Source organism: Alosa alosa, chromosome 8 (assembly GCF_017589495.1).
Source record: "Alosa alosa isolate M-15738 ecotype Scorff River chromosome 8, AALO_Geno_1.1, whole genome shotgun sequence".
Taxonomy (NCBI): Eukaryota; Metazoa; Chordata; class Actinopteri; order Clupeiformes; family Clupeidae; genus Alosa; species Alosa alosa.
The window spans coordinates 9,288,844-9,316,343 of NC_063196.1; the positions used below are offsets into that span (position 1 = coordinate 9,288,844).

The 27,500-nt window shown below is 42.7% G+C and overlaps 2 protein-coding genes across 2 annotated transcripts in view; one reads left to right on the forward strand and one right to left on the reverse strand.

Moving 5' to 3' along the window:
- esr2a (estrogen receptor 2a) overlaps positions 1 to 5,869 on the forward strand; it is a 40,093-nt gene extending 34,224 nt beyond the window's left edge. The window contains 4 exon segments of the mRNA XM_048249986.1: positions 1,208 to 1,341; positions 3,078 to 3,267; positions 4,406 to 4,647; positions 5,634 to 5,869. Of these exon segments, the coding sequence (XP_048105943.1) occupies positions 1,208 to 1,341; positions 3,078 to 3,267; positions 4,406 to 4,647; positions 5,634 to 5,656 (589 nt within the window). The 3' untranslated portion in view covers positions 5,657 to 5,869.
- Positions 5,870 to 7,777: 1,908 nt separating this feature from the next.
- Positions 7,778 to 27,500, reverse strand: part of LOC125298980 (nesprin-2) — a gene marked incomplete in the record, with an annotated part of 111,453 nt that continues 91,730 nt past the window's right edge. The window contains 13 exon segments of the mRNA XM_048249985.1: positions 7,778 to 9,327; positions 11,934 to 11,980; positions 12,406 to 12,462; positions 13,976 to 14,167; positions 17,155 to 17,283; positions 17,655 to 17,882; positions 18,640 to 18,841; positions 21,720 to 21,847; positions 22,881 to 22,999; positions 24,137 to 24,205; positions 24,500 to 24,755; positions 25,908 to 26,102; positions 27,116 to 27,253. Coding sequence (XP_048105942.1) covers positions 9,117 to 9,327; positions 11,934 to 11,980; positions 12,406 to 12,462; positions 13,976 to 14,167; positions 17,155 to 17,283; positions 17,655 to 17,882; positions 18,640 to 18,841; positions 21,720 to 21,847; positions 22,881 to 22,999; positions 24,137 to 24,205; positions 24,500 to 24,755; positions 25,908 to 26,102; positions 27,116 to 27,253 — 1,971 coding nt within the window.

Sequence of the window (27,500 nt, forward strand, 5' to 3'; positions counted from 1 at the left end):
ATGGTGACGATGTTGGTGAGGGAGCATGTAAATGGTGAAGAAGAGGAGAGGACCGAGCACAGATCCCTGGGGGACGCCATGGTTGACTGGGGCCAGGATGGATTTAACGTCCTTCAGGGTGACCTACTGTTTGTGGTTGGATAGGTAGGACTGAAACCAGGAGAGAGCTGTGCCATTGAGGCCAATGAGCTCAGAGAGACGCTTGAGGATGATGGTGTGGGAAACTGTGTCAAAGGCGGCTGAGAAGTCAAGGAGGATGAAGGTCATTGCCAGTAGCAGTTAGAAGGTTGTTGGTGATTTTAATGAGTCTCAGCATTGTGGTGGGTTCTGAAGGGGTTCAAAGAGCTCATGGTGGGACAGCTGCGTAACCATATAAGCTGCTCAGAGATACTCTACACACACATACATGCACACACACACAAACAAAACACATTTTATACTTCATATGCTTTTTTCACCCTTGTGAGTGCACTGATGCAGATATGTCAGTTGTGGCTACAATAAGCAAATGCCCCAGACATCTTCACCCTGTGTGCCATCTCTGATACCCATTACCGTGCCACGGTACACTGCCCGAACACTGTTTCTTTATCAAACAAGTTTCTTAATGAGACGTACAGACAAGACACAAAGCAGAGAGCATCAAGAGAGCAGGCTACTGAGTATTGTCACAGATGGAGAACTTTAATAACTGGAGTATGTGTTGTGGAAAAAGGTGTAGAAAAGTAGCACAAAAGTAAAAAAAAAACATTTATACTTTATATTTTTTATTATTAGTTGAAACCTTGAGGACATAACATTTTTAAGACTAGTCTTAAGAAGATCCAGGCAAGGCTTCTTGCAAGGATTCCTTAGAGAGTTGGGAGTAAGCCAGGCAAAGAGTGACTGGGCTGAATCTGTTTGAAAAAAGCTCAATGTCTGTGTGTGTGTGTGTGTGTGTGTGTGTGTGTGTGTGTGTGTGTGTGTGTGTGTGTGTGTGGGGGGGCAGAGAGAGAGAGAAAGATTGAGAGGGCATGTTTAAGCCTAAAGCCTAGTTTGCCAGAAAATAAGACATCCAAGATGTCCCAGATGGTTTAGGGAATTAAAAGGTTTTATATCTTGTGTGTTTGTGTGTGTGCTCGCGCGCGTTAACATGTTGACGGTGTGTGTGTGTGTGTGTGTGTGTGTGTGTGTGTGTGTGTGTGTGTGTGTCTCTGTTGGTGTATAGGGATGATAGCAGCTGTGTGCAGGGGTTCATGGAGATCTTTGACATGCTGCTGGCAGCTACGGCCCGCTTCAGGGAACTCAGACTGCAGAAGGAGGAGTATGTCTGCCTCAAGGCCATGATCCTCCTCAACTCCAGTAAGTCAAGTGTGTGTGTGTGTGTGTGCGTGTTTTTGCGTCTGTGTGTGTGTGTGTGTGTGTTAGAGAGGCCACATATGTGGTCTTTGCATGTCGTTTGCATCGGTGGGATTGTGTTGTGTTGTGTGATTGAAACATCTATAAACTGGTGTTGGTAGATTTACTGCTGTGTGTAAGATGAGCAATGTGATCATTATAATGTACTCAACATGATTCAGTCTGTTTACTCTCATCCTCCCTTGCTTAATAATATATATGTGTGTGTGTGTGTGTGTGTGTGTGTGTGAGTGTGATTGAGAGAGTGAGTGAGAGAGAGAGAGATTTTTATATCTTTCTTTTTTAAAGGAACCGTATGTAAGAAATGTATTTCAATTAATCATAAAATGGCCCTGATATCTCACTAGACATTGAGAAATCATGTTCATTTCAAATACTTATATCACTGACAACAGTAGTCCGGCCAGGATATTGTCATTTAAAAAGTGAAGTTGCAGCCCTCAACTGATGTTGATGTTGTCATGTTGTGTTTTGGCCTGATGCGCCACCCTCCACCTATTTACTAATCACAAAGTCAGTGTTTCGGCATCCGGGTTGCCAGCTCTGCCAGTCAGGGGGAGGGGATACACCGCTCTACAGTAATTTGAAAGTGATTGCAGTACCAGTTTTGGCCACAATCTTACATACGGTTCCTTTAACATAGAATATGGATGTGAGCTTCCTCCTACCCACACCACACTCATTGTGCCCACATTATTGATTTCTGCATTCATTTCTTTCTTGTTCGTCCCCCCCCTTGTTCCTCTTGTACCATGAGTACCCCGGGTCATCTGCGGTCACTCTGTGATTTAAAAGTCTGTCTGCCTGTCTATCTCGGGCATAACTCCTGCAACTGCAACTCTCTAACTCATGATCAGCGTTGCTGTAATCCTATCTGTTCGTGAGGGGGAGTGGAGGCTAGAGCAATGCTGGCCCTCCCCCATTACATGCCTATGAGGAACACTATGCAGCTGGAGGGAGAGAGAGAGAGAGAGAGATGCATTCCCTGAGCCATGAGCGAGAGCGAGACAGAGAGAGAGAGAGAGAGAGAGAGAGAGAGAGAGAGACGCAGAGAGAGAGGAATTCCCTGAGCCATCTGTTCAGTGTGGGGAGTGTTGGTGAGTTGTTCCATGCACAGTTCTGATTCTCTAAGTTGGAGACAAACATTGTGAGCAAGGACTACATATACTATTCTAGCCAATTAATATGTTAATATGTGTCTCGAGGTACCTGTCATGATTTCATCTTCTCCTTCCACGTGTGTCTGTCTGGGTAAATCATTTTGGCATCTCCCATCTGTCATATAGGGCTGGTCTCATGTTGTTTATGACCACTGTTGAGTCTAGACACTGCAGTTTTTTTTTATTATTTTTTATTTTTTACAAGGTATGGTACATGGAATCCCCTGTGATTAGGACAAAAGTAATTAAAAATGTAAATTAAAAATATATAATTTTATATATATCAGCTGTTTTTTGTTGTTCAGTTTGGGAATGGAAGCATTACTGTAGATGAAATTGTGCAAATCTGGTGAATGTACCTAACAATAGATAAAAAAAATGCATCCATATTCACTGTATGTTGTTAACTTTAATTGTGTCTCTGTGTGTGTGTGTGTGTGTGTGTGTGTGTGTGTGTGTGTGTGTGTGTGCGTGTGTGTGTGTGTGTGTGTGTGTGTGTGTGTGTGTCCATCCATTCAGACATGTGCCTGAGTGCATCCGACGGTGGTGACGGCGAGGAGTTCCAGAGCCACTCCAAGCTGCTGCAGCTTCTGGACGGCGTGACGGACGCGCTAGTGTGGGCCATTGCCAAGGGAGGGGGCAGCTTTCAACAGCAGTCCACCCGCCTGGCCCACCTACTCATGCTGCTGTCGCATATACGACACCTCAGGTACACACACACACACACACACACACACACACACTCTCACATACAGTATATATATACACACACACGTGCGCACACACACACACACACACAGTCACTCACTCACACACACACACATACTCACACACACACACTCTCACATACAGTATATATACACACACACACACACACACTCTCACATACAGTGTATGTATACACACACACATACACACACACACATACATAGTAGTGTAAACACGCACCCCTGCTCAGACTGCTGTTGCATATACAACACCTCATGCAGACACACACACACACACATTTTTAATATTGTACTATACATTGATTCCCATCATCAGCATAGAGAAATATCTTCCAGCGGCAGAGATGAATGTGGCGACTGTTTTAATGAGCGGTCCAAGAATTTGAAACTTTTCCAGGGACATCATAAAGATAAGCCTCAATTACAATTTACAATACAGATAACCCTGCAACAACAGCTAGGTGGTCACTTAAGATAACGACATATTGGAATCCTAGGGACTTTTGCGCTTGGGGGATGAGTGGGTCTGGTGGGTCTTTTTTTTCTCTCTCTCTCTCTCTCTCTCAGTTTCTCTCACTGTCTTCTCGTGTTTTATCTCTCTTCCCCTCACTCCAGTTCCTCTCTCATTTTCTCAAACATTCGGCACAGTCCCGAAATCCAAGCAGTTGTCCCGAATCCCAAATCCTGCCCTAATTGTCCTGAAAATTATAGGCCGACTAGAGCAGAGTGAGAGACTCAGAGAGTCTTGTAGTTATTGTCTTTATTATTACTGATATTTAGTTATTACTGATAGAACATTACAAACTTTTCATGGTGGTTGAGTCGCCCTGCAGCCATCTCCTGTCGGCTGCTCCTTGGCTGTAGCAGTCCCTATGGTAGCCTATCTCTTTTAAAAAAAAAAAAAAAAAAAAAAAAAAATGTAGCCTACTGGCGCGAATTGATGATGAGCTAATTTTTCATTCATGACATGGAGGCTCGGGCCGTTGTGCCAGGACCTGATAAACAAATGCCGCAAAAAAACGTCTCTGCAGGTACAGGAAGGAGTGAGTAGGAAGATATGAGAGAGCGCAAATTTCACCCATTCTCATCTGGTCTCCCTTCACTTGTCTCTCTGTGCAGTAACAAAGGCATGGACCATCTGCACTGTATGAAGATGAAGAAGATGGTGCCGGTCTACGACCTGCTCCTCGAGATGCTGGATGCGCACGTCATGCACAGCTCACGGCTGCCCGTCCCCCTGGCCCAGGACCCCCCCGCACCTCTGACCAGGAATCCCATCAGGCCCCCGGGCCCACTCTCCTGCCCCAGGACACACTGGCCCCACCCAGGGGTGGGCGACTACAGAGACCCCTCAGAGTTTGGTAGGTCCAGTTCTAACTTTCATTTGCCAAGTATGTTCACCAGGCAAAATTCCAGAATTGAATTGAAACTGGCTCTTAAATTCCAATTCAATTCTTGAATTTCACTTGCATTTCAATTGAGGTAGCAAACAGGAAGCAGAATTGCAATTTGAATTGTGCACAACCCTGACGTTCACACATGCAAGGAATTTGCTTCTGGCCATTGGCAGCCACTTTGGCATACAGTGAAAAGACAGTGAATATATAGATAGACAATACACAGACACACACACACACGCACACACAAAGTTCACACATTCCAGTGTCTGTTTATTTTCACCATTTCTCCTATGTCATACTTATAGGTACAGTAAAATTGCATGAATGTCCTCGTGTGTTTGTTTATGTGGTGGTAAGGTACATGCATAAAGCAGAAAGGTTATTGTGTGTTCAGTTCCTGTGAAGAGAAATATGCAATGTATCAGAGGTGCATCAGGACTCACCTTTCAGAATACCTATTAGGACACTTGTGCACACTTAATTTGCTCTCTTAATTTGTTTATGTTTATGAACACATTTTTTTCAGGATAGACTCATGACTCAGTGTGTATGACATTGTTTTTAAATGCGCTGTCCGTACCAATCAGTCCAGAGACACGGGGTGTGTGCGTGTGTGTCTGTGTGTGTGTCTTGGGTCGTAGCATTAGATCAGTTTCTGAGGCATTGGTTGCCGAGTTCCGAGCAATCGCTGCTGCCATGGGAACAAAGTAATTCATCTTCTCTGCTCGAGAGGGAGGAGGAGGAGCTCATTGCCCATGACACTGCAATGTCAGGAGAGAATGCATCACTGGGAAATAGATTGCATGATTTCGTAGAGGATGGAGCTCATTGTATTCTTTTTCTAAAATTAAAAAATAGAGAGTGGAGAGAGAGAGATGGATGCAATGTTCTGTTGTCTTGCTGATTCATTTTCTTTCCACATCTAATTTTCCTTCCCTCTCTGGCAGCCTTGAAGACAGACCTGTCCTAGAGCACAGATGGACTGAGAGCTTCAGAAGATAGCTAGCGAGATGAGGGACAGTGCCGCTGACCGCCGTGTGCCGTATGTACAGTGAAGTTCTGCCTGAATAATGTGCCAAAAAGGTTTTGACCTTTGACACTGGACTGATGACTTTTGAAACTACACTCTGTATGAAATCTCAGGGAACTGGAGATTGGAGAGAGATTCCTTCTGGGAGGGTTTGGGGGGGGGGAGGGAGGCTTCTGAAGCTGTAATATATGGAAAATTCCAGGAGAACATTCCAGAAAAGTGGGATTCATTTCAGTGCAACTATTTTTTCTTTTGTTGTAGTTTTATTTTGTACTAACTTTGTTCTTTTTGGCTCTTGTAATGTGATGGAAGAAACAGATGAAGAAAAAAGGCATTTGAGTGCCTTCTATGTAATGCGTTTTTGTACAAAAAAAGAAAAGAAATTTTAGTGGCTATGTGATATTTGCCTTCTGTGTACAGTCTATACAGTAGACTCAGCCCAGGCGGACTTGAACGTTTTCGCTTAAACCACCTTTTTTGAGAAATTGTAGACAAAGCGCAACCACATTGCCCCATGAGGACTTAGAGCAGTATGCACAGGCGTGTGAAAACTTAGTAGAAAATGTTTTGGAAAGTACAGTGATAAAAAATAATGCCAAATGAATCAAGCTGGTCTCGAGAGCTTTCCAATCTATCTGCGTGCTTTGTAATCTAACTCCGGGTGCAACCCGCAGAACCCATTCTATGAGTGAAAAACGTGAGGAAAAAAAGAGTTGATGCAACTGTGCTCTTAGCAAACAGTCACTCAAGTGATGTTTCAGCCTTAATGACGTCCTTCAATGAAATGCTTGAAAGGCGTGCTTTTGAAGAACATTGTTCTGTTATATTTTTTTTGTGATTCAGATTCCCTGCAAAAAATTATCCATTGAATCTTTAGTGACAGTCACAATCTTCGTCTTACTCATTTCACTGCAGCATCCTATAATGTTTTTTGCCCACTGTAGAAGTCCATTCTGTCTCACCAGTTTCTCAGTCACCAAATGTTTGCACCGTCGTATGTTTGCACTTTTTTCCGGGGTGGGTGGGTGGGGGGGGGGGGGTGGTTGGGGTAGGGTTGGGTGTTTTTTAAGTGTCTCCCTCAAGAACCTTTTCTGGAACTTATACACCTTACTCATAAAAATGACCAATTTGGAAGAATTAAATCCAAACACACCACACACCACAATCAATGTACTGCTAGCACCACAGATCCTATCTCCACAGATCCTATGGGGATGACAACAAGAACATTACATAGTCTGTCTAGTGGTAGGCTCAGGATAAACCTTGACTTCTGAGTGCCTGACCGAGAGAGGGACTCCGAAAGGACTGAGGTTAGGACTGTGGGTGTGTGTGTGTGTGTGCATCCTGTGTGCGTGCGTGCATGCGTTTAGGTCAGCAGGCCCAGAGGAGCACACACACTCACACTGCAATGAACAGTTGTTGATTAACGAGACGAGATAAAGTTAACAAGAGAAAGTTGTTTGTAGGCATTTGAAGCTTAAATCCTGTCTTAATGAGTAAATGAATGTATTAAAAAAAATAAAACATTGCAGCCTGTAAGGCTTTTGAGTAATGCCTTAAATTGAATAATGCATTTCCTTACCGAATTAAATGTATTTTTTATTGTTCAGTGAGCTGTTCCAAAGAGTCTAGTAACACAGGTTTGTACACGTGTCTTTTCTAGTAACTGTATTCATGACCCCTCTCTTTCTCTTTCTCTCTCCTTTCCTCCTTTCCTCTTAAGCAGTGATTTCTACCCTCAAAGGGAACTAATGTAATCAGGCTTTTAAATGTGTAATGTGAACGCTTTAAATGTCAAGGTTACGGCGAGCCTGTCTGAAAGGAAACACACTTGTGATATTAAAATCCATGAAAAAACGTTGGTGACTCAGTGTTGTTGTTGTCAAATTTTCCGTCAGGAAGGATATCAGAAACTTTTCTTTTATCTTTTATGAGACCAAGTAATTTTTATTACAGTAATGATATATTATGTAATGATGTAAGTTACATAATGTTCATATCATTAACCTGGATCTTTGTGTGATGTGAAATGTGCTCTATAAACAACACAGGTCTGACCAATTGCAAATGACAAACCATGTTTATTGTCAGCTGTTGGACACGCACCAATTGCTCTCATAAATAGACAATCAAAAGTCATCTATGTGTGTGTGATGACCAAGGCGTCATAATTAACAATGCCGTGATCACCAAAGAAATATTTACACTACAGTCATAAATCAAATACGAAACCAACCTCAACCGTTCAGTCACTACTTTTAAAATGCATTACTTTTAAAATGCATTTTAAACATGGATAAAGATGACAATGTCCATGTGAAGCAATGAGTTAAAACAACACAATAGAACTGAATTATGTGACAGACAGTGCGGCTAAGAGAATAAAATGAGTAAGTTGTGTGTTTCTTTCTTGTCCTTGTCAATCACTAGATCTTAGTTTTTCTCCAGTGGACCCGAGAGTTTTTTGTAACTTCTCAACACACATCTGTATTACAGAATCTACAGCAGAGTATAAAGCAGGCACTGTAGTTCTAAAAAACATAAGCAAAATAAAATCAAATAATTACACCAGAACTTCTTACTCTGCTTGTTTCATGACTAAAACATTACAACAAAATAATGCATTTTTTCGGTCATTTTTCGATATCTTGATTTGGGAAAGTTAACTGGAGCTAGAAAAACCTAACAAAACAAAACAAAATAAACAGAAAGTCAGCTTTGCTATATCTTGCACATTAATTATTAGAAAATTTCAGCCAGTTTCACAAAGTGTCTCAGAGGAAATGTTACATCAAAATTCATTCAGAGTATGGCTTCTTTTTATCTCTCTGGGAATAAATAGTACAAAAAAAATCATAATTTTTCATAAATTCATAAATAACAGGTGTTTTAAAAATAGTTTTTTTCTTTCTCTATTTTTTTGGGACAGTAGCGGCGTTTTCCCCTCCCTTTGGAGAGGTCAGAGAAAATGGATGGGTCAGCTTTGGAAGCAGGCCAGCCAATTGGTCAGTGTGTGTGTGTGCGCGTGGGTCCAGTGCTATTACTGTATGTGTGCCTGAGAGTCAGTCTATATTTGTGTGATCAACAGATCATTGTTTTGCATTTAACAGTATGTGTGTGTGTGTGTGTGTGTGTGTGTGTGTGTGTGTGTGCATGTGTGTGAGCGCATGTGTCGTAGGCAGTGGGTCATTGGTGAAGCACAGCATCCTCAGGTGGAAGGAGTGGTGAATTTGCTGGCGAACGTGCAGCTGAAACCATCTTCAGACAACAACGGTTCCAAATACACCAGCACCCACATCATACATATGTGCTTCAGTCTCCGTGTACTTGTGTGTGTGTGTGTGTGTGTGTGTGTGTGTGTGTGTGTGCGTGCGTGCATGCGCGCTCATGTTGTCTGTCACGTGGGTGGCGGTCCGTTGGTGTAGCGCAGCATAGGGTAGAAAGAGCGGGCGAAGTTGTTGGCGAGCGTGCAGCTGTAATCGTCCTCGGACAGGGGCACCAGGCAGGCGAGCACCAGCAGCAGCAGGAAGAGCAGGTGCAGGGGGAAGGCGGCGCGCAGCACCCGCTGGAAGAAGGAGCGCTGTGGGGACGGCTCACGTTTCTCCGCCCTGACGCCCAGGAAGAAACAAACAAACATATTGAGATATGTCATATTGAAATGTTGAAATAATTAAGGAAAGATACACACAAACGTCAACACAGACACACACATATGGTCATGTCATTTAAATAATTATAGGAAAAATACCACGCGCACACAGAAATAAATTCATATTAATGACAGACACGCACATAAGGTCATGTAATTTAAATAATTGTAGGAAAAATACCGCGCACAGACAGAAATAAAGTCATATTAACCATAATCATATTGAAATATAATTACAGCCCCATTGGTTTATAAATGGTATCAACTCAAGTTTTTGTTATTGTTTTTTTATAGATTTATTTGTCTTTTCATGCCTTTACTAACAGCACAGTGGAGAGAAGGCCGGAAATGAGTGGGAGAGAGATGGGGAGTGTGGGTTCGGGAAATGACCTCAGGCTGGACACGAACCAGGGTCCCCTGGGCATCAACCCAACTTAAGGTTTAGGGCATGAAGTGACCATTTCTGTAGGTAATGGAATTCACAGTCTTAATTACTTACACAGAGAAAAAGATTTCCACTATCCTTAAGGCACATTGGTATGGTGACTGTGTGTGATTTGCTTTTGTGTGTGTGTGTGTGTGTGTGTCAGAGGCGATTGCTCTAAGACTACAGGGGAAGCTCAGCCTCCTCCATTAGCTTCTAGCCTACTATTCCAACTAGAACATGCTGAAAACATGTTCATCTTCATGGCTAGTTTGTTCAGCAATAAGGTTTTGCCAGTCATTTATCGTGATTTCGCACCCGTAATACATTGCTGTGACGACACGATCCATCAAAAAACCATGCAAAAAACCCATAGACGCTCAGCTTCACTGGACTTTCAATGGCACTACAGAGTAGGCTGATCTCAGTGCAGAAAAGCTACAAGTTTATTGGACAAGCGCCACAAAATCATCATTTCCAGGGAAGCCCGGCGTCTCTGGGGGTGAATAGACCTCTCCAGAATAAGTCCCGCCTCTGTAACTTCCGTATCCATCCAACTTCCGGTCGTCAAATGTCTATGGGAAATGACATGGCGTTTCGAAAGATCTTACTTGTCAAACTCTGTAGGTGACAAAGTAGAAAAAGCTGGTGGGCCGATTGGCCTACACACTTCTGCCATCTAGTTTCCACTGGATTTTTTGATTGTCAGTGCCGTTTAAGCAGTAAACGATTATTAATGCTAACCGGGAGCTAGTTCCGATGTACGCGGGAGGAGGAGGGCGTTAGATCTTGCTCACAACCCAGTCACAACCTAACGTGATGGTCATTTTCACGTGTGATTCATGCGTGGTTTCAGTGGTCTATAAATGTAAATCGTTTGCCAGGTTCAGCCAGAGACGTTGATAAAGCTAACTATAAGTTAACTATAGAATCTTTGGTTCAGCCTCTTTTCAACATGACTTAACTTTGGTTTGACTGTGCGAGTTTGTTGGCTGTTATTGAGATATTTGAAAAAGAAAGAAATTGCCGACGAAGACACTAAAGACATGACGAGATGAGATTTTTTTTTCACGAATAACAGATAATGATAAGCAGACTAGGAATCAGAGGCTGAATCGTATTTAGTCGATAGCTTTATTTTGCATGACCTTGATCAGAACAGTAACGTTTTCAGAATGTATTAACAACCTATCAAACATGATGATTTCACGCAGGGTTAGTGCCACCTCCGTAGACAGGCTCTGGTGTCACGAACTCCATTTCGGTGAAGACAAACTATGAAACATTGCCGTTGCTATGCAACTTTGACTGGGGGAGTTGCGGCGTCTGAAGCGTGCGTTAGCTTAGTGCTTCTTACTGAAATATTTCTACTTTAATAGCACTGACAATCAAAAAACCCAGTGGAAACTAGATGGCAGAAGTGTGTAGGCCAATCGGCCCACCATTTTTTTCTACTTCGCCACCTAAAGATGTTTTACCGGTATGATATTTCGAAACGCCATGTTATTTCCCATAGACATTCGACGCCCGGAAGTTAGATGGATACGGAAGTTATGGAGGCGGGACTTATTCCGGAGAGGTCTATGGGACAGTGGGATGGCCCGGACGCCGAGCTTCTGTATGATGATTGGAGGAACCGTCATAGAGGCTGGACTCTTTTTGATTGACAGCATATGTCGCGATCTGACAGGAAGTGGTTCAAGTTCAAGGGATGTGTTAACGTTGGCAGGTGAAGTCGAGAGGCAAGGCAAGTTGCAGCTCAAATTCTCATAATTTGGGAGCAATACAGTCGGTTTCTATTTGTCTTTGTAAATAGCATACTGTAAATAAAACCGTGATGTGGAGTTACAGAGTTTGTGACTTGCTTTTGTTTCAGTTGTGTATTTAGGCTAAGTTAGGTAGCGCGCTATATAACGTTGTAGGCTACATTATGCCATGTCTGCCATGCCAACTCTATAGCCTACTGTTTGGCCTATTCTGGGTTTTGGGATAATTTTTGCCCTCAAAGAACAATATAGCACCTTAATAATATTAATTTAATAATTGACCATTTTTATTAGAGCTTCCCCTGTTCCAAAGAGCAGCAATCGGCACTGGTGTGTGTTTATGCCCATATGCGTGTGTGTGCGCATGTGTCTCACCTGCTGCCTGTTGGCGATCGTCTGCCTCCTGCTTCAGATGGGGAATCCTACAGGGAATGGAACACAGGCCTGTCAATCACACTGCTTACAGTACATCAACACACAAACATGGATTCAAAACTGAATACGCAGCGAGCTCTGATTCTGTCCATCTTTAGATGAACATTTTGGACAACATGCAAAAAACACCAAGGGCTGCAAAACAGGGGTGCTGGTAAACTGCTCGAGGATAATCTGTACATTATTCACTTACAGTAGTATCTCTTCAGCTCTTTTTCTCTCAACTTGAGGAGAATTGAGGTGAACATTAGCAATATGTTTCTCTACGCTTTCGCTAGTCTTTCATGCTTGTGGAAAGCTGCTCTGATTACCCTCTGTTCACTGACAGTGGTGTTTTTCCACTCTGTCAGACGGAAATGAACTATAAGTGGATAATTGCTGATGGCTTTGAGGGCTTGTGCGGTGTACCTACCTTCGATCCCGGGATTCTTGCCAGCTGCCTGCTCTGATGCAGCGATTCAGCTGAGTCCTGTAACCATTTACAAAGGCAGGTTTAGTGTGACAAACAGAAACTCTGTCAGAAAAGATAGCTATTTGGCTATTACAGGGGCCCAAGAGTACCATTATCCAAAAATAGAAACTCAATAGTTTTATATCAGTCCTCCGCATTTTACACTACAGTTCCTCAATGTTCCTTTCTACTACTCAGCTTTAAAAAAAATACTGTGCTTTAAGGGGCTGCTGGCTCTGCGGCTACTGCTGCATGGTGTTAGCCCACAGTCACATTAGCTACAAGAGACAGCGGCAAAGCAGCAATCTCCCATTCATTTTCAATAGGAGTGGCCGTTTGCCAGCGACAAGTGATGAGCTTGCCGTTGCCACGAGCAAAGGCGGGGCCAAAATAGACAAGAAGTCTATTTTATGCAAATGCTGAGCGATGCAACAAAGCGACTGCCAATCGGAGTGAAGGTGACATGACGTTCGTTGCTTGAAAGTTACCTCAAAAACTTTATCCAAGATGGCGGAGCTAACTCATGGAAGGCAATATTTCTGTACTAACATGTAAGTTCAGGGTTTGTGGCCTTATATTTTGCAATACCTAGCAAGAAATCAACAACGGAGTACAGCCTTGTTAACAGCCCACTCAACTCGAAGTTGGTCGCTGTCTTTTGTAGCTAATGTGACTAGAGTTCGAGAGTTAGAGTTCCTTGACTGCAGTCAAAGACTGGCCCTGTTAGCACCATAGCAGTGAGACCAGTCAACATGGCGCTTTAGAGTTCCTTGACTGAAGTCAAAGACTGGCTCTGTTAGTCTGAACAACCCCAAATAAGGCTTTGACTGCTCACAGAAACGTTTCCACTCTTAATATTTCAAAAAAGCTCAGGGATGGCACACCATTTCACTGAAAGCTCCACAGCTATGAATGTATTTCAGAATCATTATTATCTGAAGACATTTACTGTGGAAAAAAGAGGCTATTTGGGAGTGGTCAGTTCACTGAGTGCTTTTTATACTGGTTTCTCTGGATCCTCTGCCATTACTGATGCATCCATTTTGCCTCATGTTCAATCAGTACCTTCTGTCCTCCCTAGAAATAGACTCTCTGAGCTGGTAATAGTGCCACACAGAGTCATTCTAATGTAACAATCCAGCTAGTCTCAGAGATTAGGAAAGTCTCTCTCAAATGCCTACAGAAAGACAGACAAAAATCAAGTCCTGAGCACTGGTGTTTCAAAACTGCTGCCTGAAATGTCCTCCTTTTGGGTTGTGTTTGACTACCTATTTATGCACATTTCAAATTCTACAAAAAAAAACTCTACACTGATGCATAATAAGATCTATGACTCTAAAAATATTGTACATTGACACACACACAAGCAAATAATCAAGCGAGCAAGCAAGTAAACATACAAACAAACAAACAAATTAGTCTCACCAGTCTCCTCTGCATGGTGTGGAGGTCCTGGCCCACCCATCAAGTATGCAAGCAAACAAACAAGTAAAACAAACAGACAAACAAACAAATAACGTGCGAGTCTCACCAGTCGCTTCTGGACGGTGCAGAGGTCTTGGCCCACTTGGCGCAGCAGTAGCCTCAGCTTGTTACCGATGACGTGTAGCTTCTCGCGGGCCTCGATGCTGTCTTCTGCACTGGCCTCGGGGAGCAGCTGGGCTGTGAGCTCCTGGAGCGAGCCCACCTGCCTCTGTCGCTCACGCAGCTCCTCCTCAAGGCCCTGGGCAGGAGAGAGAGAGAGACACACACACACACTTTACATTCAGCTCAATTCAACTCAATTCAAGTCATTTCAGGTTGGTTGAATTCGAATTGATTCGACTCGATTCGGTTTGAATCAATTCAATTTGTTTCCATTCCATTGAATTCAGATAAATTCAGATCAGTTCAGCTCAGACTCAGCCCAGCCCAGTCTAGAGTAGACCAGTTCCATTCAGTTCTGTCCAGCCGAGTTCTGCTCAATTCAATCCAATCCAGTTGAGTTGAACTGAAGTGAATTTTATTTATTCTACATTAACGGTTGAAATAGTCTCAAGGTGCTTAATAGCAAGTACACAGGTTACAATGAAAAATAAATAAATAAATAAAAACACCTTTAATCTGCATCTGCCAGGCTGGGAATGGGCCAGAGAGAGAACAAAGGTGTAAACCTCCAGACCACGTCTACTTTACCCCCATATCTCCAGTCTCCCTTTGACTCGGCATTTGACTACATTTAATCATTTGGATGGAGAGAATTTCATGGCATCATAATACAAGACAGGCAGAGCCTCTCTTCTCCTCGCCCTCTCCTCTCCTCTCTTCTCCTCGCCCTCTCCTCTCCTCTCCTCTCTTCTCCTCGCCCTCTCCTCTCCTCTCCTCTCTTCTCCTCGCCCTCTCCTCTCCTCTCTTCTCCTCGCCCTCTCCTCTCCTCTCCTCTCTTCTCCTCGCCCTCTCCTCTCCTCTCTTCTCCTCACCCTCTCCTCTCCTCTCCTCTCTTCTCCTCGCCCTCTCCTCTCCTCTCCTCTCAGCACTTATGTGGAGTGTAAACACATGTGCTGACCACTGCCTTACAGTTTTGTCGCTCTGGGCAACAGTTAAGTGGCTCAATAAATTCTGAGCAATGGAACATCATCATCGGGGTTATGAGCAGATGAACTGAACAAATCTCATTACTCAGAAAAAAAAAAAACTCTTTTTACTTATTACTGAGCTGGTTGACTCAGGCAGGAGATGTCAAACAGAAGTAATGATGTTTCAGAGAAAAAGCAGCTGCAGTACATGGAAAGAGAGCACATATGGTTTCACCCCTTGAGTAAGAGCGGGACGGAAGAGAAGCGGTACACGTGGGTGAGAGAGAGAGAGAGAGAGAGAGAGAGAGAGAGAGAGAGAGAGAGAGAGAGAGAGAGTGAGAGAGGTACACGTGGGTGGATGAGGTGAGGAATGTGTGCTGTGCTCATGCCTAGCTGCAGATTATATTATGACCTGCCATAAAACAAAAGAAAGTTGTAACTTTCACTTATGTGATATACTGATGAGTTTATCCTCTTTGTGTACATGTAAATACTATGTTTGATAATTCAGCTATTTAACTAAAATTGATTTATGTAGATGTATCTGTACTGTAAGTGTAGGCATATAATATGTGTTTACATATTTTTGTGTTGTTTTGATGTGTTTCTACAGTATAGCACTACTGCTGAAGCTATTACTGTCCTTTTAATACCATTTACAATTTATCCCTTTTAATATTATTATTATTTTTTCTTTCATTATTACATTTTATCTCTATACCAATATTAATGTAAAGTTGATTATTGACATGTTATACCTGTAGCTTTGGCAACAATGACTTAACTCAACAATGACTTAACTTAATAAAGCACCATTTGATTTGATTTGAGAGAGAAAGAGAGAGAGAGAGAGAGAGAGAGAGAGAGGGAGGAGAGCGGTACACGTTGGTTGACGAAGCGAGGAGTGTGTGCCGAGAGAGACTGCATGAGTGTGAACTGTGAACAGAACTGTGACCCCAATTCACTACATCATGAAGCTGTCAAAAGCCAAGAGACAAACACTGAGATGAGTCCCATTAGCCAACTCATAATAGAATTGACTAATATCACACCCACTAATCTGACTAATCTAAACCACCAAGACAAAGACACACTAATTTGATACACTAATAGACAAAAAACTTACAAAATTCTCCGTGAGCACAACCTGGCCATAGAACATGGAAGGCGAAAGCAAACCTGGCAGCCTAGAGAAGCCAGACTGGGCTCTCTCTGATCTCAGAGAGCTGTAGAAACAGAACTACATTTTCTCACTGAGTGCAGTCATTATACAGACCTGAGATGTGAGGTGTACATAAAAGCAAAAAATATCTAGTATAGAGTTCACAGAACAAACAAATGAAGGGAAAATTAATATATATTAGGATAAATGAAAGAAACTGCACTAGCAGCAGCAAAATATGTATTGGCATGCCACTAAAGAAGAAGTTATTAATATTACTATTATTGAAAATCATATGTTATTACTATCATTAACATTATTACTGCTGTTTATTTTACTGTTCTTAATGCTTTGGCAATATTGTACAATGCACAGTCAATAAAGCTCATTGAATTGAATTAAATTAAGAAAGAGAGAGAGAGAGGGAGAGAGAGAGAGAGAGAGAGAGAAAGAGAGAGCGGAGAGAGTGTGTGTGAGAGAGAGAGTGGGAGATTGAGTGGTTGGTTTAATCAGATACTGTATTCAGAATTTCCCCTCTCAAAGTCTCAAAGTCATCAAAGCCATCAGCAGGATGCAGGATGTGTTATTGCAAACACAAGTGTGCTGACACTAACATTATGAAATACAACACGTAAACATCAGAACAACTAGTTAAAGATGTGTATGGACACTGCTGTGCATATCAGAGGTTTGTGTTTATGTTTATTGTACTTGGCAGACGCTTTTGTCCAAAGCGACCTGCAGTATATATACGTATGTATACTGTGTTGTTATGTATATTGAATGTATTTTGGATCCTGTGTGTTCGGCATATATAGCATATGTACTACAGTATATACATATAATATGTTGTAATGTGTTCAAAACCCATGGCAATTGCATTCAAATGTAAGATAGCTCCACCATCTAAACTGGCTTTTCTCAGTGCTGTTGAAGTAGACAGGCATTGGTGTTGGCTTGACTGTACTGTTGGTGGCTGGACATCACTGTTACCTTTAGCGTGGCCATGTGGTCGCGCAGGGCGGTCAGTGAGGTGGACTCATCGCGTATGTCCACCGTGTAGCGCCTGCTATCTGCATGGGCCAGCCACAGCAGGAGGGCGTGCAACGTCTCATGGAACTCCTGAAGGCAGAGGGCAGGGGTCAAAGAGTGAGTGGGTGGTGGTTTTTGAACATTCTAACATAAGATTCCCTTCCGCAACAATTCAAGGTTCTACAATTCTATGTTGAATTCAATGAACCCAGATATTCTTTAGAACGTTCTGTATGTACAGCATACTGTAACTTTTCAGTGCAATAAACCACACCTGAGAGCACACTAGCCCAATGAATGAATGAATACATGCATGCATGAATAAACTAATGAATGAATGGATTAATTAACATTACTGATACTTAAAATCTGCTATGTACCTATGATATGTCAACACATTTTCCTCTAGATTTACATACTCTACATATGGTGTAGTAAGCGCTAAAGTCCGGCTCTCCTACCTGGCAGCGCATGAGTGTAGTGCGCAGGCTGCTCTCCCAGGCCTCCAGGCGTGAGCAGGCCTCCGTCCAGCCCTGGTTCATGGAGCGCAGGGCCTCATGCAGCTTCCCCGGGTCCTCCAGGCACTCGGGCCTCTCAGCACCACCCTCACCCTGCTGCTGGAGCTGCTGGCCACCCAGGTTCAGAGAGAGCATCATGGCCTTGTAGCGGGCAAAGGTCTTCTGCATCTCCTACACAGCAAAGGGAGGATAAATGGATGGATGGATGGATGGATAGATAGATAGATAGAGATAGATAGAGATATATATAGAGACAAATAGATAGATGGATAGATAGATAGATAGATAGATATATAGAGATACATAGATAGATAGATAGATAGACAGATAAAGATAGATAAATAGATAGATAGATATCAGTCAGCGACGTGCGTGAGAGGAGAGGGGTGGTAGAGGAGGAGAGAAGTGCAGATGGAGGGAGGAGAGTGTAAACAAAGTAATTCAATTACATTTGATCTGATTTTATTTCTATAATGCCAAAAACGTCTGAAATAGTCTCAGGATGTTTTACAAAGCCCAGTAGACACATTAGATTTAGTCAGTAAACAGTTCAGACACCATATAGCCATGGTAGGCACGCTACATCAAAGTATCTGACAGCCATAGCTGTACTTCAAAATGACATACAAATTGGTTCAGTGGATACGAACTCAGAGCAAAGTTTCAAACTTCAAACGCATTGAGTTCAACTTGTGCAACTTTGGCCAAATTTGTGTTGAATCATAAGAATGAGATGGTCAAATTAAGTCAGATATTCTGGGTATCGTAAGTTCATTACATGACATTAGTTAAACTTTGACAGTCAGAATGGAGAATTATCAATATGTGTGTGTGTTAAATCATAATAATTAAATGGTAATATCTGATTTCTTAGGTACAGTTAGTTCATTAAGTGGCAACTATGACAATGATTTTTCTGTCATCGTACCTTGAGCTGCCGGACTTTGGCCTCCATGGCCTCGATGGTGGCGTCCGGCTCGGGCTTCTGCAGCTGCTGCAGCTCGGGCGTCACTTGGCCCAGCCAGGAAGTGATGTCACTGAGGTCAGAGGTCAGCTGCTGGCGATCTCTCTGGCTGCTCAGCTCCTGGGTCATGGCCTGCGCCTGTAGAAGCTCCCAGCGCTCAATCACTCCTGAGAGGAGGAAAGAAGAGGAGGACAGGAGAGGAGGGAGGGGAGGAGGAGAGGGGTGGAGAAGTGGAGGGGAAGATGGAGTGGACAAGAAGAGGAGAGGAAGGGAGGAGAGATAAGAGAGGAGAAGACAGAGGGGTGGCAGGAGAATGGAGAGGAAAGAGTTGAAAGGAGAAGAGAATAAAAGAGGGAGAAAGGGAAGAAGTGTTGAATGGAAAGAGGAAAGAAGAGATGAAAAGAGGGTGGAAGAGAGGAGATGGTTATGGGATTTGGCAGACGCTTTTGTCGAAAGCGACTTACAAATAAAACAATAGTTAAATTAACAGTGAACAGTTTTAAAAAGTTGGTAAGACTACATTAAGGATAATAGCAATAATACACAATAATGTCAATGCAATCAATAACCTAATGAAAATAAACAATGAAAATAAACAAATACTATAATATACTATAATATAATATACAAACCATAACGCATAAGAAACGCTTAACTAACAAAGTGCAGGCTGAACAGATATGCCTTTAGACCCCTCTTGAAAGACCCAAAACTATCACAGGAATGGAGAGCACTTGGGCAATTCATTCCACCAACAAGGAACCACTGAGGAAAAGAGTCTTGAATTTATGCGTTTATGGCATGTCCACATAGCAGCTTGATCATAAAATTGAGATAGCAGGGAGCAGATCCAGTAAGTGTCCTATAGGCCAAGGTGAGAGATTTAAATGCAATTCTGGCCACTATAGGGAGCCAATGGAGAGTAACTAAGAGAGGCCGGCTGATTGAAGACTAGGGATGCTGCAGAATTCCGAATCTGTTGCAATGTTCTTACTACACAAGCAGGCAGTCCCGCTCACAGTGAATTACAATAGCCTAGTTTGGAGATAACCATGGCCTGTACAAGACGTGTGGAATCTTGTGTTAGATTAGGTCTGATCTTCCTAATGTTGTAAAGGACAGACCAACATGATTTTGCAATTGCGGCTAAATGCTCAAAGTCGGTCATCAATTATGACGCCCAAGTTACGTGCCGATTCAGTTGGGGTCAGTGAAGATGAGTCAAGATGGATGTTAATCTGTTGGGGAATAGCTGTTTTTAGCTGAAAACACCAAAAGCTCTGTTCTTGAGAGATTAAGCTGAAGATGCCAATCTTTCATCCAGACTCAAATATCCTTAAGGCAATAAGGCAGGGCACTACACTAACATTTTTTTCCAGGAGCACTTGTGCACAGTCACTTCTGTACTTAACTTACACATAATCTAACATTACACTGCAGCTAACAGTTAAACATGCCAGTGCACCAATTGCGAATATTAAGAATGACTGACAACATTTAGGCTACAGGAAACAGGATTTTAAAGATCAGTGCCTACTTTATTTTCAGTCTGTTCTATTTTCCTACATTTTGTTAATGTAAAATAATATAATACATTGCCATATTTGCATTTAGCCTGTATATCAAGTATCCTGCCAAATGTAGGCTAATTTATTTATTTGTGAATCTATCTGTAGCTAATCCAAATATGCCCATAGTGACCTATCTGACTGCATACTGCCTAATACTACTACTAAAACAGTCCATTTTCTCTTCCAAAAAACCCAACATAGGCTATCAAGGATATATATATTTTTTTTATCCTTTTTTTTTAATATCTGCATTAGGCAAATGTTGGGCCTACTTTCGTTTTGCACTTCAGCTTGTATTCAGTGTAAACAAACAAGCATGCGTGGAAGCCTGCGTTGTCAGTAGCGTTCTACCTTTGAATAAAATGGGAGTATTACGGGAGGCTACTTTTGTGCCTGTTCGCTACAGCTATATTTTGCATATTGCAGCCAATACGTCAACTGGGCTAAAAGGCATGTTAGGTTACCTTTCCTTCTCTCACTGCATTCTCAGAATTTCATCCTGTTACTCCTATATCCGATGAATTTGTTGGATAGAAGAACTAATTTCTTCAATCTTTGCATCTTGGCTGGCTAGTCTAACTTCCCGCTTTTTCTGCGCGCTCTTGGATTTGATAGAAGCGACTACTAGCGAGTCACAACGCGAAACTGCTAACGTTGATGGGAGGTGTAGTTTTTATGCTGCATTCGCGACGTGATTCTATGGTTTGCACATGTTTCTCGATGTTGCGGTGTATTTTGTAGACAAACATTGACATGGTTAGAAGTCATTCGCACCAGTGCGCCTAAATATTTTTTTGCACTCGCACGCCATCATTTTTACTCGAATGTGTGAGTGAAATGGGCGCACCGTAGAGCCCTGCAATAAGGACATAAAACAAGAGCCAAGCCAAAGAGCCAAGAAAACAGAATTGACAGAAAAGACACCAAAGTGCAAAGAAGAGAAGATGGAATGAGATGAGAGAGAATATTAAGAACCATTTCCTCATCCATCTCATAACTGACAGAAAAAGTGTTGTTTTGTATAACTAAAGACATAAACCAGTGGTTAGTCTGATATGTGATGGCGCTGTAAAACCATTTATTGACGTCACAGACCACAAACATGTTTGTGATCGTGCCAGCTTGTGATTCACTTTCAAGGCATGCCTCACAACAGCTGTGTCACATTAAAACAAGCCATTGCTTGACTTCAAATATGACCACATTATGACTGGATTAACTATCGCAATTAAAATGGTCATTGGGCTTAAGTTGTCCTACTCTGTTTTAAGGTTAAACAGGAGTGAGCGAGTGTGTGTGTGTGTGTGTGTGTTCTACTGACGTGACACTATGTGACGAGACACACTTTGCCCACATTTGACCATAGTCATCTCCAAACATGCATAATGTACTGCTTGTCACACACACACACACACATACACACACACACACACACACACACACACACACACACACACACACACACACACACACCCTGACTGCTTGTCTGCAGTGGCGAGGCCGGTGAGGCCCTGTTCCTCCTGCTGCTCCTCATCGTCCAGGATCAGAGATACGCGCTTCACACTCTTGATGCTGCCGCTGCATTCCGACATCAGACGAACCTGAACCACACACACACACACACACACACACACACACACAGTTAATTGATCAACTCTACAGACACAATGTGGGGAGTCGAGCTTTCTAGTGACAGATGGTGTCTATGATGGCTGAATGTATGTATGAATGTACAGCCAGCAGAGGGCAACATCTACAGCATGTAATGTGTATACATCACATTTTTTCTCGATCGCTTTAATGCTTGTGTCAACTCTGGCATCACGTTTTCAAAACAATTAGCACGCATGTCTAAAGAAAAACACTCTGGCCAAAATGACACATTTTGCTTGCAAAAGGCTCTTACTCTCTCAAAACATTTAAAACATGCAGCAAAAGCAAATTTTGCCTTCAAACAACATACTGTTTGTAGTCAAATCACTGTGTGATTTCAATCAATCATTACACACTGGACAACAAATTGCAAAATGCAGTTCTCAAAATAAAGAGTTTCTGCCTTTAATTTTGGAATTGGAAAAACTGAAAAGACTAAATGTACTGAATAAAAATGAATTGTATTCATTCCTCCCAAGATGTAACTGTCATGGTCATGTAAGACCTACAGTAAGCATCTGGATAATAGCAATACAGTACTTTTTCTAAATGTGCCTTAGATCCATACTTGCAAATAGCAACACATAACAGACATGATATCTCTTATGGATAATGAATGATTGCTGATTGAGGAATTGTTTCACACAGGTGTATCAGAGATTCAGACTTATGCAAGGAATCTTTACCACCTGTGAATAGATGTTTTCCTTTTGTTTAGCACAGGAAAACCAATAGAGTTTGGGGTCTTTGAATGACATCTGTGTTAACTGTTTTGCAGAAGGGTGTGATAAATGTGTGAACCCGATGAAAACATGTGAGCACATTTGCAAGAGATGACTTTTGCTGTGCAAAGCAGGTCAAAGTAATCGAGGCTCAAGGGTGTTCTGATTTCTGTGAAATTAACAGTTTAAAATACAATCAAATATTGTGTCCATGTGTGTGTCCGTGTGTGTGTCTGTGTGTGTGTGTGGGGGTACTTACATATCCCTGTTTGTACGGCGTGCTAGTCTGGATGGGTGTGTGTCCGGCACTGTCGGTGAGGTCCAGCTGAGAGTCCTGGGAGTGCCAGCTCTGAGCCTTGGCCAGGGACCTGCCTGGACCTGACACACACATCACACCACACCACATCAAAACACATGTCACAACCATATCTAACAGCAGCCTACTAAAGACTACAACTCCCTGCATCCCACTGCTCTCAATTAACAGGAACCATTATCAGTAACACTGCTACTCTACTGGATGAAGTTCATTTCATTCAATATACAACCTGAATACATAAACATCAGATTAATACACATGTACTAATTTGTTAAACAATACTGCAGACCATGAATACAATAATACAGAACATGAATATTATACATGAATTCGTAATTTAAGACTGACCATTATATTGTTAATTTCATTCGATTATTCTTATCATAATACACTGATAATACAGCATACAACATCAATGTGATACATGCAGATACGTGATTTCAATAATGATATCAAATATCAGCTGAAAGGACGTTTTGGCACAGTGTGCAGTTATTAGTGCGGATCACAGGATATATATAGATTAATATACCCAGATCTCCCCATGCAATATTGGGTAAGTACTGACAGTTAAATAGATAGGAGGCTTATGCAGGTAAAGAGCTCCACATAAGCTGCAGCCGCTTTGAGCGCTCTACCCCCCGACATAGCCCTCTCTTGGCTGGGCAACCCACACCGCCATGTCCCCCTGAGGGTACCATTAGAGATGAGGAGGTGAAACAGAGGGATGAGAGGAGAAGAGGCAGAGAGAGGGAGGTACAGGGCAAGTGAGGGAGAGAGAGACAGAGAGAGAGATGTAGAAAGAGAGTGTGTGATGGAAAAAGGGAGGTATGGGGAAAGGGGGGGAAAGAGAGGGAGGAGAATGTACCATATTGCTTAATTGCGTGCGATTGTGTGTAGTGTGCAAGCACCACCAGGGAGTGAGAGAGTGCAGTGAAGAAGAGTGCTGATGGAGAACTGGGGGTAGTAAGTGGGTGGAGGAGGTTAGGTGGGGGCGAGGGCCAGACAGGGGAGGGGTGAGAGAGTGAGAGCTAGGGAGAGTGGTGTTCATGCAGGCCACAGCCACTCTGCTGTAGGTGTGTGTGTGTGCGTGTGTGTGTGTGTGTGTGTGTGTGTGTGTGTGTGTGTGTGTGTGTGTGTGTGTGGGGGTGGGGGTCGTTGGGTGCAGGGGCATGGCACGGTGTGGCAGTGCCTACCCGAGGTCTCCCCCAGCGAGTGGGCAGTGGCCTTTACGAACGCATCTGCGCTCTCAGTCACGTCCACATCTGGAGGGAGAGAGTGTTTGCCGCTGTCAAAGGCGTACATCACACATAGACACACATGCACACTCACACAGACAATACACACATACATATATATACACACAGTTGCAAAAACACAGACACACACACACACACACACACACACACACATAAACACACAAACACACACACACATACACATACAGAAACACACAGAAACACACCAAAGCATTTTTGGAAGCTGGGTAAATTATCCTTAAGGTGTTTTGCTTGCTGCACCACCATAGGATGTGTGTGTGTGTGTGTGTGTGTCCTCACCTGAGAGGGTGCTGTAGTACGTCCCTTCCTCGTCGTCCTCGTGCGAGGACGTGCCGCCCACATCCCCCGTGTGGTCCCACTCCAGTGGGATAGAGTCCACACTCACGGGGGTCTCCCGGCCAGAGCGCTCCAGGAGTGGAGCCACCAGGCACGCGGGGACAGGAGCCAGAGGCTGCTGCTCCCCCACCGAGGAGGCCCCCTGCCTGGGTACTGTCCCTGGGGAAGCCTGCTGGAGCTCTGGTTCTTCCTTCAGCTCCTGGACACAGGCAAGGTCACAGATTAAAACTAGGCCTAAATGACAAACTTTAATTATAAAACATGATTATATAATTATAATTCAATTGTAACTGTTTGCCTTTCAGTAAAGAAAAGCATTGTGAGGCAGAGGGGAAAATGAAGATTAAGAGAACAGGAGACATCAAATAAAAAAGAAAAAAGAAAAGACAAGAAAAAATAAAGAGAAAGGAACAAAGAGAGAACGTCATGAGAAACGTCAAGCGCAGAGCGCCAGGCGTAGGAGAAGAGGGCAGAGGAGAGAGTTATCAAAAGATGAAGGTCATTTCATAGAGGAAAGGAAGAGATACAGTTTTGGTGAGTTATGCCACCACACATATATCAGCTCCACAACAAGTTGGAAGAATGAAACTTTGAAGGCTGTCTGCTAGCCAGAGGCGCTGTTTACACTAAACAGGGAATCTGAAGGAGTCAGATAAGAAAGGACCACACCACAACCCACAAGCAAGCAATGGCAACCCAACTGGGTTAAACTGGTACAGTAGCCTTGAATTTTTTTTAAGGCATTATTTATCATGTAAATAATTCCGGACCCAACATGCAGGTTTGACCATTTTGAAAATGTCATTCATTTTCATATTAATGAATATTTATGCTGCCTTGAGGCAGTCAAATTGGCTGGTGAAAAAAGCATTATAAACAATATTTTTTTTAAAATATAATAATAATAATAATAATAATAATAATAATCAAATCATGCTAAATGTCTCTCATTAGTAAGTCCAGAGAAAGAAGACATTATAGTCTAAGTGGAGGTAATGGGAGACACACAGGAATCTTGTGAGGCTGCAGTTTACTGGGCCAGTGTGAAAGATTTCAAAAGAATTGAATAACAATCTTAAGCTCGGCTAAGAGGCGTAGGTGCCAGTGATTTTAGAACAGCGTAAGGACATGGTTAGGCACGATGCCAAGCAAAGTGCTTTTCTAAAACGGTTACTACAGTTACTTGGCAAGGTTTCATTCATAACTCCTAAATAATCATTCTTCTGCCAGAACTATCCATCTTAGAAGTTGTGCTAAATCTTTGTTATTGCAGCCAGAGAGTGAGATGGGGAGGATAAAGTGTGAGTGGTGTTGGTGGAGGTGGTGATAGTGATGGTGTTGAAATACGTACAAGGTGTGGGCTGGTCAGGCGCTGATGGAAGCGGGCGGCACGGCGGAACACCTCCTGGCAGTAGGTGTGCAGCTCGACTAGCTCGTCCTCGATGTGCGCGGCGTCGGACGGGCAGCTGCGCTGGATAAGAGCCTCGCCGAACACAATGAGCTCGTCGATGCGGTTGGTGTTCAGGGTGATCTCCTTCTGGAAGCCCTGGGCACAGAAAATAGAGAAAGAGAGCAAGAGAGAGAGCGAGAGAGAGAGAGAGAAAGAAAGAGAGAGAGAGAGAGAGAGAGAGAGAGAGACATTATAAAACCCATCACATGGGTCAAGAAGCTACTATGTGGCCTTACCATCCCACACCCACACCATTGTGAGGGAGCAGTAAGATCATAACCTAGTTGTCCTATTTATTCACCTGGTGGTGTAATAGTTCTTTTCATTATTATTCAGTTTATATATCTGGCAGTTTAACAGTTTAAGTCTAACAGTTTAAGTCTGTACACTTATCTTGGAGTCTTGAGTTTTAATGCCTGCTGGACCACTAATTTCCCATTTGGGATGGATGAAGCATATCTAATCTAATTTAATTTCCTGTTTTTTAAGTTATTCAAGTTTGCAAAATGAAAAAATGCAAATTTAGAATGAGATTAAGATGGAGAGAATAATAAAAAAGTGAAATGTCTCGGTTTGCTTAATATGTTTGTAATTTGTTTTTGTGTTTCACAACCAACTTGTTAAGAGACACTCTCAACACAAACACAAACACACACACACACACACACACACACAGCTAAAGTGCACACATTAAGAACCTGACACTGGTGTCCGTTTGTTTTTGTGTAACTTTTGTGTAAAAGATTTATTAGGCCACTTGAACTGCTCCAATGTTCTTAGTTTGCAGCTGGAGTCACAATCTAGAGACAGCTAAATCTGTCTTAATATAGTACATGCTGACTGTGTGTGTGTGTGTGTGTGTGTATTTGGTATGAGTGTTTGTACGCGTGTGTGTAAGGGGGGGTGAAAAAGAAAGTGTGTGTGTGTGTCTGTGTCTATGTCTCAGTATCTGTGTGCATGTGTGTGTGTATGTGTACAGTATGTGCTTGAGTGTGAGTGTGTATGTGTGTGTCTGAGTGTCTGTGTGTTTTGTGTGCATATGTGTGTGCGTGCTTGTGTGTGTGTGTGTGTGTGTGTGCATGTCCGTGCTGGACTTGAGTGAAACGTACGTTGAGGCGTCTGAGCTTCTCGTGGATGTCGCTCTCGGAGAAGTGCTCCACATTGGTCAGCTGAAGGTCCAGCTCCGTCAGCCAAACCAGCAGGCCTTCCCTGGTCCCTTCAAACTCCTCCCTCTGAGATGTGAAGTACTGCAGAGAGAAGAAGAGAAGAGAAGAGGAGAGAAGAGAATAGAGGAGAGGAGAGGAGAGAAAGAGTAGAGTAGAGTAGAGAAGAGAAGAGAAGAGAAGAAAAAAAAGAGAAGAGAAGAAAAGAGAAAAGAGAAGAGAAGAGAAGCTTTTGAATTTTACAAGCATTTGTACAAGTATTTATCTATAAAAACACAATCAATCCAATCAATCCAGTTTATCAGTCACCAGTACTAACTACTCCCTTCTT